Source organism: Chionomys nivalis, chromosome 8 (assembly GCF_950005125.1).
Source record: "Chionomys nivalis chromosome 8, mChiNiv1.1, whole genome shotgun sequence".
Lineage (NCBI taxonomy): Eukaryota > Metazoa > Chordata > Mammalia > Rodentia > Cricetidae > Chionomys > Chionomys nivalis.
The window spans coordinates 51,266,974-51,280,064 of NC_080093.1; the positions used below are offsets into that span (position 1 = coordinate 51,266,974).

Sequence of the window (13,091 nt, forward strand, 5' to 3'; positions counted from 1 at the left end):
GATGTTCTGGCCTTAGCTGAAAACAGCATAGCAGGGGTCACGCCCTCACCTGATGATCATCTGTCATCTCCATTAGGGTAAACTAAGGCAGGCTGTGCATCCACTCTACCCACTGGTCCCTCTCCAGCCTTGCCAGGCACCTCCTCCAAGCTTCCCCATCTGTCCTGAGGAAAACCTAGTCACCACCCAGGGTTGGGGCTTTCTCCAAGCCTGCACCTCCTTAGCTGAGGGCACCCTTTGAATAGTAGCCTGTGCTAAATGACCCACAGAAATTCACCTGGCCAGAACCCCTCAGCCCACCCTGGGAAGGAATAGCCAAACTCTTTAGAGTCTGGTGCTGCTGGGGACAAACAGGCAGGACCCAAACCCATGGTTGGAGGAGTGCTTTTCTCCGAGTGTGGTGCACTCAGATTAGCTAGCCCTGCCTCCTGCTGCCACCCAGTGTCCCTCAGCCTCAGATTCCAGCCTGAAGCTGGATGGGCACCCCCCCCCCCATACACACATGGAGAAGGGTGCGGCGAGGATCCCACCCTGCCCATACACAGCTGGAGAGGGGTGCAGTGAGGGTCCCACCCTGCACTGATTCATACTCCACTGTGTAGAGGACATTGACATTGGCTCTGGAGCTTTTACCCAGGCAAGAAATCAAGAAAGGGGTGCTGTCTTCAAGTCAAAGGGCACCAGAATCTCCCAGGGACCTCCAGTGAAGTGCGCCCCAGCCCTCCTGCCCCAGAATTCACTGTGGTGGGTGGGAAGTAGGAGACAAAGGAGAGGTTTGAGAGTTCTGTCCCAGTCTCTGCAGATCCTCCTCAGCCCAGGTTCCCAGAAGTGGGCCAGCCTGGGAGTCTGTTGGGTCGTGTGTGTGTGTGTGTGTGTGCGCGCGCGCACACGCACGCTTGTCTTTGATACTTGTAATGGGAAACACACACATAGCATAGACACGCTAACTCACAGCCTACAAGCACACACATGAACTCAGAGACCCACTCACGGCAGGACAGTGGATGAAACTTTTGTGTGTGTGCGTACCGTCTCTCCCTCCACACAGGGGACAAAGCCCGGCACATGAACACAGGCACCCCTCCCTAACTGGCCTGCCTGCCTGCCCCAGGCTCCTGCTGGCCCCCACTGCCCTCTCATCCATCTTGTCTGCCAGCTGGTCCCTGGCGCACTCGTATCCTTCACACCTTCTCATCTCTCAGCTCAATACCAGGAGGCGGCATGGCAGCCATGGCCGCAGGGAGATGGATGGGCCAGGCAGACTGCAGAGGCCCAGCGTGTGAGGCTGCAGAAGGACAGAGCTCTGGGCCCCAGCATCCTGACCTTTTTGCCTGCCCTGGAGGGAACCTGGATAAGGACTGGGGGATACCACCAGGACCTTGCGCTGGTGGAGGTGGAGGTCAGTCCAGCAGGGCAGACACGGAGACCCCGTCCTTAGGTTCCAGGTCGTGCTCACTCCCCTGATGCTACTGGGTGGGGGGAGGTAGAGAAGGTGGTGGTAACGGAACTCCTTCTGCCCAACCCAAGCCATCTTTCCCCTCCCCCAGTGCCCTGCAGTTGGGCAGTTGTCCTGGTGACACCTCTTAGACATCCTGAATCCCTTGAGTCACCTGGGAATTTGCATCTAGGCCATGTGCCTAGCTACATACAGATCACCCCAAAAGAACACTTGTGGGCCCAGGACCCTTGGTAACACATACACACGCTAAGAACCCTTGGGTAGGCACAGCTGTGCGTGCTTACATGGGTACATGTCTGCAGGGGGCTGGGGGTCCCTCCTGGGCTCTTGAAAGTCCCTCTCCAGATCGGTCTCCACATATGGGATCTCTCCCTATTTCCAGGATGTGTGGCCAGATATGGGCACAGAGATGGCTGTCACTGGTCCCAGGTCCAAGGCTACACCTCCTGGCTCTTCCCTCAGCTTCCCCTTGCATGGTGCTGGGGGTGTTCTTCGCTCCTCCACCTACCTCCCCAAAGAGAGGTCATGCTGGACAGAGAACAAGAACCATGGTTTCCAGGTACATTTTATTTTATATCATGAGATTGGTTGTCTGGCAAGGGACATGGTGCCCAGAGTAGGACAGAGGACCCTGGGCTTGGTAAGGTGCCTTAGGACCATTGCTCAGATATGGAGACTGAGACCAGGCAGGTATGACGTGGGTTAGGGAGCCAGGGTGGAGCTGGAGGTCAGTTCGGGCAGGGCAGGCACAGAGACCCGGATCCTCTCAGATTTCAAGAAAGCCACGTGTTTCTCGTAGTAGGCGGCCTCATTAATAAACACGGGGTACACAGTGGAGTTCCCCTCGTATAGCACATCCTCACCACTGAACAGCTTGAAGATGGGTTCACCGGGCCTCAGTGGCTCAAAGTCATGGTCCTGGGAGAAGAGCCAAGGCCAAGGTAGCTGGGGCCATGATCTCTGCCCCTATCCTCCCTCCCCCAGGAGGGAGTAACTCCAGCCTTGCCAAGGAACACTGTCTAAAAACAGGGTTAGTTCTGAGAAATATGTCATCAGGTGCAAGAACATCATGGAGTATACTATGCAAATTAGGACAGCGATGACATCATCAGGAAATATTCTCTCACCAGAACTGCTTCTGTCTACAGTCTCCTCTTGGACAAAGTATAGAACAAGCTTATATTTTTTAAAGTAAACTCCTTAAAGTAACTGTTATTACATATCATTAGCAAAGCTTATGGGCAGACCTGGCGTACAATGCTCTGCCAGGTGTCAGATACTCTAGAAAATACTAAGACTGTTGCAGGAAAGGCCACAGGGCTGCAAAAGACTCTGCTCAACAGCGACCCCGTGTGGACAGTCAGCTCACAGACACGGGGTTGCTTGCATATCCATGAAAAAAGAACGTTTGCACTTCCAATCAGGTGACAATGTCTGGTCCCCACTGCTCTTCAGTTAAACAGCCACCCAGGGGCCTCCCTCCACCCCAAGGGTGAAGATTTGTGCCGCTCCAAATGCCAAGTACGAGGCGGGGCTCCAGCTGCAGGCTTGAACTGGATCAGCCTCCGTTCCAGCTAGGATTCTAAGGTACTGGGGGCTCCGTCGGACGTTCAGGGTACCACCACCACCCCTAGTTCCCCGCAGCACCGACCTGGAGCTGAGGGTGCACAGTGCCAGCCAGGTCGCCGTCCGAGGTGCGTGGGAAGTCTACTCTACCCAAGATCCTGTAGATGTCTATCTCAAAGGCGGGAAAGGCCTTGCCTGTGTGGAGGTTGAGTGTGACCGCCTATTTCTCCGTTTTCCAGGAGCCAGCCTTCTCCCCCACCTCAGTTTCCCTAAAAGTTACTGTAGGGTCTCACCTTGGTTGAAGAGTTCAATGAAGTCCAGAGTGGAGGCCACCAGAGTTCTCATCTGTGAGAACAGGTCGGCCCGCAGCACACCCTGAGGCTGGGGGCCCAGCTCCAGACCTAGGGACCAGGAAGGGAAAAGTCAGGCAGGTGCCCCAGGCCCAGACACCTACAGGAGGTCCCGCCCCTCTGGGTGCTGATTCTGCCCTCCAAGCGTCTGTCCTACCTCTTCAGGCCCTGACCCCATCCACCCTTCGGCCCCTTCCCTCTTCTCCTCCCTGCCTATTTCTCCTACCCCACCTGCTCACCGATTCCATTCTTGGACACAGATTCCACGCTGTAGGTCTCCGCCCCGGGGGGCTCATACTGCAAGAGGCGGCAGGGCAGCCCCGGGTTCTGCATCTGTAGAGTGAGGGGGATCAGTCAGGATCCAGGCCTTCTTGAGAGGGAAAACTGAAGCACTGAGACTGGGAAGAGCAGTGTACAGGAAGCACAGTGTCATCCGCCCTGCCCCACCTCTCTCCCTTGGTTGGAAGGTTCCAGAGACTCTGGAGTACCTGCAGGTGGCAGGCCTCTGGGGACAGGAGACATCAGAGGTGACACTGGTCCCTCGGCCGTGCTCCCTGCCCTCCCTCTCCCTGCCCTCTAGGAAACACCTGTAGGTAGTGGCACAGGTGCAGGTTGAAGGAGCTGTGGGAGGCTTCAGAGATGAGGCAGACCCCAGTGTTGGCCGTGGTGTTGTGCAGGTCCAGGATAAAGTCGAAAGCCTGGTCTGTGCCCTTGGGACCCAGTAGCTGGTTCAGCTCTCGGGCTCTTGTCGCCTCATACGGGTCATCAGGAGTGGCTGCGGAACTGTGGGGAGTCAGGCACACCAGTCCCCGTCATCTCAGCCTCCTTCTCTTGGCTAGCTTCTCACCTTTGAGGGCTCGACTGAGATGCCACCTCCTACAAGAAGCTTTCCCAGACTGTTCTTGGCCAGGTTGGATGCTTCATGTAGCAAGTGGTACACACACACACACACACACACACACACACACACACACTTCCTCTGTGTCTCCTGGAACCTGAGGCTCACACCTCCTATTCCCCATGTGAATCTCACTCCAACTGGTAAGAGTCTGGCCTAAGGATCAGTGGCTGATCCAGGCTGCTGTCAGGACAGACTTACTGGAAGAGGTAACGTTGATCTGAATCTCTCTAAACCAGAGGGTCAATGAGCAAAGGCAGGGGTAGCTTGCTAGTCACAGAGGCGGGGGTGCGGGGATGCTAGTGCCCGGCTGTGGACCAGCCGCCTTGGCCGAGCCTACTCACTTGAGGAGGGTGAGAGTGCAAGTGCGGTTGAGATCACGGCCCAGGTAGCGGCGACAGGCAGCTGTGGCTGCTGGGTTGGCCAGAACTGGCATGGCTGAGAAGCTGGGTCTCTGCAGCTCCCCTGGAGCCTGCAGCCAGTGCTTGACCAGGTAGACACCACACATCTCATTTCCGTGGGTGCCCCCAGTCACAGCCACTCGGCGCAGGGGCTGCCGGGAGACAGGCAGGGAGCACATCCTGGTGTAGGGCAGGAGTTCACCAGACACAGAGCTCCCAGGCCCTGGGAAGTCTGAGGCAGAGGGCTGCTCGTGAAGAGGTAGCTGGGCGGTAGTGTCGTCTCCCACCTGTATCCAGAAGCCAAGCTCAAGGACACTTTCAGCTAAATTTTTGTTCCACTTGGAACCTCAGTCCTGCTTCTGGAACTTTCTTGGAGGGTGTGTTGCGCTCTCCACTTTTCTCTCAGAGGAGACAATTTTCCTTGATGTCTTTAGAAGGAAGGTCCCTTCACCTGTGTAACCAAGACAGGACCATGTTGTTCCTGAGAAGCCACATTGCCATTGTTACATTGTTACAAAGTCTCCATACCTTACCAGGAGGTGACTGTGCATGTCTTTTTTTGTTTGTTTGTTTGTTTTTTGTTTTTTTGTTTTTTCGAAACAGGGTTTTTCTGTGCATGTCTTTAACCTCAACACTCAGGAGGCAGAGGCGGGAGGAGCTCTGTGTGTTCAAGGCCAGCTTGGTCTACAAAGCCAGTTCCAGGTCAGGCTTCAAAGCTGCACAGAGAAACCCTATCTCCAAAAACAAAAAAAAAAAAAAAAAAAAAAAAAAAGAAGAAAGAAAGAAAGAGAAAGAAAAGAAAAGAAAGTCTCCATACCTTACCCCTTACAGGAATAGTTTTCTTTTTCCCTAAAGCAAATGTGTCCTGCAAACCATGTTTTTCTTTTTTTTTTTTTTTTTTTTGGTTTTTTGAGACAGGGTTTCTCTGTGGTTTTGGAGCCTGTCCTGGAACTAGCTCTGTAGACCAGGCTGGTCTCGAACTCACAGAGATCCGCCTGCCTCTGCCTCCCGAGTGCTGGGATTAAAGGCGTGCGCCACCACCGCCCGGCTGCAAACCATGTTTTTCAACCTGTGCTGAACTGGTAACCCCATAATATACGCCCAGCCCCTTGCCTTGTTGGACTCCCGAACAGCTGTGGTGACCCCCCCTTCCATGTATGCGTTCTCGTACTCATCTACCCCCAGACAGCCTTGAGCACCGAGCCCCCATTCTTCTGCCCAGATGCTAACAGCCAATTATCTCAACAGCTCTTTCTGTCAACCTAACCCTTCCTCAAAGCCAGTGAGGGACCTCAAAAGCCAGTGAGGGGCTGGTCTCTGAAACCCTGACTTGGGGGAGGCTGTTGTCTGGCCAGTCCATTGTATAGCTCTACATGCAGCTTGCGTTAATCAGGCAGCCATGGGAATGGCTTTTTCTTAGGTCTAACACACACGTAAGCTAAGAAAAGGGACTCAGACAGTCGGAAGGATGGACTGGTCCCACCCACACCATCTTCACCATAGAACTACACTCATTTTATAGATGGTAAAACCAATGCCAAGTTTTCCAGGGAGAGAAGACTGCCACGCCATTAGCTGCAGCAAGCAGCTGGGCTCCAGGCCTCCTGCACCCTCCTCTGAACTGGCAGGAAGCCTCTACCCGTCCTCTTACCTGCTGGGACGTGGCTGAGCTTCACTAGGCACAGGCCTGATGTGTCCACTCCTACCCGCTGTATTTACAGGCCTGGAGGCCCCAGGCAGGAGCATTTGTGCCCAGTTAGTGGAGAACTGGGGGCGGGTGGCTGGGCTGAGAGCCAGGCAGCCAAAGTTCTTAGGGCCCCACCCCCAGCTCCTATAAGCTCCACCTGCCCTCACCCTCCACAGCCTACTGGGTCCAGATCCCCCGGGTCCAGTTCCTGTCCTTGTCCTCTGCTCCTCCTCCAGGAACAGGGACAGTTCTGTGTGCCAGGGCCTCTGAGGACTCCTGCTGGAAGCTGCCCTTAACCCTTGGAAAATTAACCGCTGAGATTCCTGACCTGGAACGATGATTCCCAGTCCTCAGAGAGGATTTGGCTTTGCTGACTGGCAAGGTAGTCAGGGCCTGGTCCCTGGTGGGTGGATAGGCCTGCCTGGAGTCCCGCCCAGATCCACCCAGAAAGGTGCTTTCCTTGCGGCTACTTAAGGCAGACAGCAGTGGTCCGTGACTCGTTTGTAGCCCCATCAGCCCTGTACCTTGAGGACCACCAGAAAAGAAGTCCCCTTCCCTCTGCCTTCCCTCTGTCCTTGCAGCTCTCCCCACTTCCTTAAGGCTGTGACCCATAGGGTTCAAATCTTACAGCTCATTGATGCTTCAAACAAAATTGCAAATTGTCTTGCCTAGTCTTTGTGGTCTTCAAGGATGCTGTGACCAAAATGGATTTGTTTGCTCTGCTGTGGGAACAAACCCTTAGACCCAGTTTACAGATGTGGAAACTGAGGCTTAGGCAAAGTAGCTACGGGTGCACTGAGCACTGGGGACAGTTGGACCTGGAAGGCAGGGTCTGGGCCCTTTCCACTCCCTGCTGTCTCTGTGGGGTCCAGGGGAAGGGCAAAGGAGAAATCCTTGTCCCCTGGTGCAAGGTTGTCCCTCCCACTAAGCTCAGCTGTTCAGAGGTCTCTGAGGAGAGAGGCAAGATGGAGGCCGTGAACCATGCCGCGTGCAGCCGATTACCTCTGTCACTGTCCGTGCGGGGGCACCTGTGTCCCAGGATGCCTTCCCTCTAAGACTGCTCCTGCTGTAGGTCCAAGCTGACCAGATAGTTTGGGGCTTCTTGGTGGCGAGGGTTCTCTGGGCTAACTTTCCTCAAAGCTGACTCAGGTGGCCTTCTGACCCTCCCCCACCCTGTTCACCTTTGTTCTCACCAGGGCCACTGTCCTTTGGCTGGAGTTGGTGAACTGTGGTTCTGAGCACCCTTTCTGGAGTCTGAGGCCTCAGCTGAGGGACGGCAGAGACTCCATAAGGCTTCTGCAGAGGATCACCGACCCTTCTGCCACCAGTCCCTAGGCTGTTCCCCAAGTTCTTCCCCTGTGGGGAGGGGAGGGGAGGTGGTTGGAGGGGATGAGCCTCTTTCCCAGTCCCCCCACTCCACTGTGCACCAGCCCAAAGCCTTGGTGTTCAGTCTGAAGGCCACCCAGCTGATGGGTGCTGTTGACTGCTGCAGGGACTCTGAAGTCGGAATTGTTAGGCAGCTTGGCTGTTTGTGGGGGTGGCAGTGTCCAGGATCCTTCCTGCCAGGAGGCCCTTGGGCTCCCAGCTATGGGGAGGGCAGCAGTGAGGAATGAAAGCCTCATGTCCTTAGCCTCCCCCCACCACCACCACCCCCCCCCGTCACCAGACACAGTTGTGAACAGAATGAGGGGCAGGTCTGATGAGTTACCCCAAACCCCAGCAAAGAGAGGGCCCCCTGATAAGCTGTGCGGCCTGGAGGGAGGCGGTGCCCGCCTTGGGTCTGGCATCCTGCTTGGGAAATGAAGGTGAGGCAGCTCTGAGCCTGAGGCAGCTGTGGGGAGTGGGGGCAAAGCTGGAAAACTGGCATGGGCAAGAACACCCCAAGATAAGCAAGCACTAGAGTGATGGCCATCAGGGGATCTACATCTCTTTAGTTAGGGAAACTGAGGCCCAGGAAGGTATCAAAACTAAGCTCCCCCCTCTTCCCAAGTTGTAAATCTTGATCCAAGAGGGCCTTGTAGCCTGGGATCCATGCCTGAGGATCAGGGACCCAGTGACTTTGCAGGCCCTGCCTGACCCTCCACTCTTCTGACCAGGCTATGGTTCCTTTGTCTCTGCTCAGCTCCTCTGGCCTGCCTGTCACATCTTGGTCGGGGCCCTTCAGCCTTGTTCCCTGTGTCCTCAGAGTGACACTGGCCACCCCCTACCAGTTTCTCCAGATTACTGTGTCCTGTCAGCCCTTCTCAATGACCTCCCATCTCCCTGCCAGTGACTCCCAAGGTGACATCCAAGACACAGTGTGTGTCAGCAGCCACTCCACCAATTTCCTTCTGGGACTGAATCTTCCGGGAGTGCTCAGGCCACTCCGAGGAGGCTGTTGCCTTGCAGGGCTTGTGGCATTGGCCTGGTGTTTTCCCCTAACGACGAGGGGATGACAGATGGCTTTGTCTTTCTTTGAAAGGGCTCTGGATGCCAGTATTGGGGAATGAGCCAGGAAAGGACCTGGAAGGCCTTGCCAGGGTCCAAGCCAGAGACCACAAGGCCTCCACTGGGAGAAGGAGGGGAGGAAGTGGACAGAGAGGGCCTGGGAATGTGGGGAAGGGAGTGTAGGCAGCACCACAGCTGAGAAAGGAGAAGGCCCAGCTGGGGTAAAAGGTTCATTGAATCAGAAGGTTTAACTTTCAGCTCGCTGAAGTGGAAAGCTGGAAGGGCAGCCATGTGGGCACTGATCAGCAACCTTGTGCCAGGCCACCATCACTATTTCTCAAGGCCAGGACCTGGGCTTGGGGATGCCCAGGTGGGCACTCTTGGCCCCTTCCTAAAGGGTTGTTGGGAGGAGGGAGAGGAAGGAGGCAGCTGAGGGGTGCTTTTGTTTCCTGTCCCTCAGCCCTCCTCCACCTGCCTTATTAATTCTATTTAGGTACCAGGCAGGGCCAGCTCTGACTGGGTACTGGGGACATGGCAACCAGCCAGAGAATCTTCCCCCTTGAACTTGCCTATCAGGTCATTGGATCAAAGCAACAGAAAAGTAAATAATGAACACCCTTCAGGCAGATTCCACCAATAAATCTGATCAGTGTTCAAGCTCATGTCACGTCAGGTGGGACAAAGCCACCCTCTGGGTGTGGATGGAGCTGGGGCGACTGCTCTGTCTTCTGGGACCCTGTCTAGGATCTGACAAAGGAAGTCCTCCTCAGTCACCAGGTCTGCTCAACCTGGGGGAGGGGGTTTCTCTGTCAGCAGATCTGCCTAAGGAGAGGGTCAGGGGGCTGCGAGGGGCCATGCTCTGGGAAGGGACTGGACCAGCCACCCGCAGGTCTTGCCTGACTGCATGCAGGTCTGTTTGGGAAAAGTTCCGGAAGTGGGGTGTGCACAGGCTGGGCCAGACACCTGCCTTTCGGAACCACTGGGGATGTGAGTGCAGCTGAAAGCTCGGGTAGGGCAGGGTCTGGGCAGCAGGAGGGAGTGGGGGTGGCCTTCATAGGAGGGTGCAGCTCTGGGAGCCCATGGTCCAGCTTATAAACTGCTGGTTCCAGGGACCGTAAGGCGGATAACGGAGGTCGTTAAGCTTTTCCATCCCAGGGCTGCGCAGCAAACAGGCACGCTGGTGGGAGAAGGTGTCGAAGGAGAACTTGCCGTGGTACCTGCCCATCCCACTGTTACCTGCAAGGACACAGAGAGCAAGAGTGTGAAGGCAGCACCTGTGCAACCCTGCTTGCCGGCCTGGGTGGCCACCACCTACCTGGGTCAGAAGCCCAAAGCTTGCAAGGGAACACAGAAAGGCAGCGCAATCAAATAACCATTTTTCAGATAGGAAAACCAAGGCTGTAAGAGGCCCAGGGCACACATTCAGGTGGAATAGCAAAGACTTTCTGGGGTTGGGGCTGGATTGTGGAGGGGGCCAGAAACTCACCAACTCCCCCCAGGGGCATAGAAGGTAGAGTCAGGTAGAGGAAACCATCATTGCCCCCAAAGCCACCACTGCTGGTACGTTCCAAAATCTGGTTCACCACCTGAGGGAGGCAGAAGCACACAGGCAGGGGGTGAGCCCTGACAGTCCGGGGGGGGGGGGGGGGGACAAAGAGCTTTCACCTCTGCATCACCTCTCCCAGCTCCTCCCTCTGCTGGCAGTCCCTTATTCCAAGCACCCACTGGGGGCACACTTCGTAGGGATAGGTAGGGCACAGGTCCATGTCCATCACTGTGACCATGAGGAGCTTAGGACTTGGCGAGGGTGTGGTGGACCCTCGCTGTAACCAGCCAGGCTTTGCCTGTGCAGTCCTGGTTGGTATCGTCTTTCAGTCTCATAGGAACTTGGTTTATTAGGAACTTTGCACAGCGCAGAAGTGAGGAGGGGCCTCCCTCTCTGGCACAGCCCTTACTGCCAGTGGAGGCTGCCTCAGTCAGGACAGACAGCTGGCCAGTCATGCCGCTGGCACCCGTGGCCCTGCTTGTGTCCTGTCCTCAGGTGTCTTTGTGTGGAAATCGAGGGACCCAGGCTGGTGGCTCAAACTTGCAGCACCTGTGTAAAGCCCCCAGCAGGAGGTGTGGCCAATCATCCTCTTGTCACCTTTTCTGTGGCCCCAGCCCGGGCAGGCATACCTGGCTGTTATTGGAGAAGGCGTACAAGGCCAGCGGCTTCTCCCTCTGGTTAATAAAGTTGATGGCCTCATCCAGGCTCCTCACGGTCACCAGGGGCAGGATGGGCCCAAAGATCTCCTCCTGCATCACGGGCTCCGACTCCTGCACGTCCGCTAACACCGTGGGTGCTGTGGACAAAGGGAGGAACAGCCTCGCTTTTTCTCAGGGCTTGGTAGAAACAAGGCTCCAGCCTGGAGAAACTAAGGATCTGACTTCTCAGAACTCCAGGGTTTGAGTGTCTAGGGACCTGGAATTTAGGAGTCACAGGCTCGCTCACAGTTAAGGCACCAGAAGCAGTGAACTTAAGGATCCAAGATGAAGCTCGCATTCAGGGTCAAACACAGGACTCTTCAGTATGGAAGGGACTCAGCCCAGGGGTCTGTGTGCCATTGATGGAAACAGGACACTCACCAATGTAGCGTTCTCCCTCATCGCTCTGGCCACCAATGACCACGCGGCCACAGCCCAGCAAGCCCTGGAGCCGCTTGAAATGTTTCTGGTTGATGATTCTGCCCAGGTTGGGGGAGGTCTGTGGGTTGTCTCCATAGAAACGTGTGATGGCATTCTGCAGGGCAGGTACCAGCCGCTCCTGCATCTCCTGGCTACACAGGATGTAATCAGGGGCCACACAGGTCTGTCCAGCATTGAAGTAGCGGAACCAGGCCACGCGGTTGGCCACAGTCTGGGGGTCACTGTCATCGTCCACATAGCAGGGGTTCTTACCCCCCAGCTCCAGGGTGATGGGTGTCAGGTATTTGGCAGCAGCGGCCATGACGATCTTGCCTACTTGAGGGCTCCCTGAGAACAGGGTCAAGAGACACCATCTTTACCTGGACAACTGGTCTAGGCATGAACTTTGGTCTCCCCTCTCCACAGACACTTTTCTCAGCCCAAGTTCTGGGCTGTTTCACCTATCCTGACCACCCAGGATCCAATCTCCAAGATTCTCAGAGGTCCTGGACAGCCACCCTCAGGGACACCTCCACCTCTTGATTTGTTCTCTATGCTGTGTTCTCTGCTGTCCCCACCCCCAGGATCCCAGCCAGGGCCATCCTCACCCGTGAAGAAGATGTAGTCAAACTTGTGTTCCAGCAGCTGCCCAGTCTCCTCGGGCCCGCCCAGCACCACAGCAAAACAACTCTGCAAAACAGGATGGCAGCTCAGGAGGCAGACGCAAAGACAGAGGGGACCTCCCCACTGGCCAGGACAGGGATATGGGAATGCCGGGTGCTGGCAGGCAGAGCCATACCCACCTGGTCCAGATACTGGGGCAGCAGCTCGGCCAGCACCTTCTCTGTGTGCTTGCTTATCTCTGATGGCTTCAGCACCACACAGTTCCCTGAAGGAGCCAATGGGGAAGTAGAAGGGGGGGCTGTGCCTGTACCCTCCAGGAAACTCTGGATGCCCTCTTTGGGAAGGATTGTCCGACTCACCTGCAGCGATGGCCCCCACTAGGGGCATGATCAACAAGTTCAAGGGGTAGTTCCAGGGTGCGATGATGAGCACCACGCCAAAGGGCTCCTTCCGGATGAAAGCTGAGCTCAGCTTCGTGAGCTAGGATGCAGGGTGGTAGTGAGGTGCCAAATGAGTAACAGCCTCCGCCACTCCCATGGGTCCTCACCTCCCTGGTGATGGGTCCCCAATGTAAAGACTGGCTTACTTTGGTTTCAAGGGCAGGAAGGGGCTTGGGGCAGGCACCATCACCTCCACCCACCATCCCCTAGGCAACGGTGCTCACCAAGTTGGTGGACACAGACTCGTCCTTCATCCAGGTCTGCAGGTTCTTGAGGGCCAGGTCCACCTCATTCTGACACAGGATGATCTCAGTCATGTCTGACTCGAAGGCTGACTGTGGGGTGGGGAGATCTGTTTCAAGGCTGGGCTGGGGTCTACCATTCGGAAGGGCGTGAGGTAGTGACCTTGAGCATATAGATGCAGTGTATGGTTCCATGGGGACTAATTCTGGACTGCTACTGCCTGGCTTTGAGACTTTGGGCAAACAATTTAAAACTGAGTGCCTCAGTTTCCCTATTTGTGACCTGAGAACAACCATCCAGCTGGCCTCTCAGTGGCGCTCTGCATGTTCTCA

The 13,091-nt window shown here is 55.8% G+C and overlaps 2 protein-coding genes across 2 annotated transcripts; both read right to left on the reverse strand.

Moving 5' to 3' along the window:
* Positions 1-2,029: 2,029 nt before the first annotated feature.
* Acy3 (aminoacylase 3) lies at positions 2,030-6,533 on the reverse strand. The gene is made up of 7 exons (XM_057778986.1): positions 6,326-6,533; positions 4,618-5,125; positions 3,963-4,158; positions 3,615-3,708; positions 3,319-3,426; positions 3,111-3,220; positions 2,030-2,377 (listed from the first exon to the last, which is right to left on the reverse strand). Exons 2-7 carry the CDS (start codon positions 4,851-4,853, stop codon positions 2,162-2,164), a joined length of 960 nt encoding a protein of 319 aa, XP_057634969.1. The 5' UTR covers positions 4,854-5,125; positions 6,326-6,533; the 3' UTR covers positions 2,030-2,161.
* A 3,306-nt stretch (positions 6,534-9,839) lies between these two features.
* On the reverse strand, positions 9,840-12,785 carry LOC130880041 (aldehyde dehydrogenase family 3 member B2). Its single transcript, XM_057778861.1, has 8 exons — positions 12,741-12,785; positions 12,436-12,556; positions 12,256-12,341; positions 12,061-12,142; positions 11,414-11,800; positions 10,964-11,130; positions 10,275-10,374; positions 9,840-10,024 (listed from the first exon to the last, which is right to left on the reverse strand). Exons 1-8 carry the CDS (start codon positions 12,768-12,770, stop codon positions 9,840-9,842), a joined length of 1,158 nt encoding a protein of 385 aa, XP_057634844.1. The 5' UTR covers positions 12,771-12,785.
* Positions 12,786-13,091: the final 306 nt, after the last annotated feature.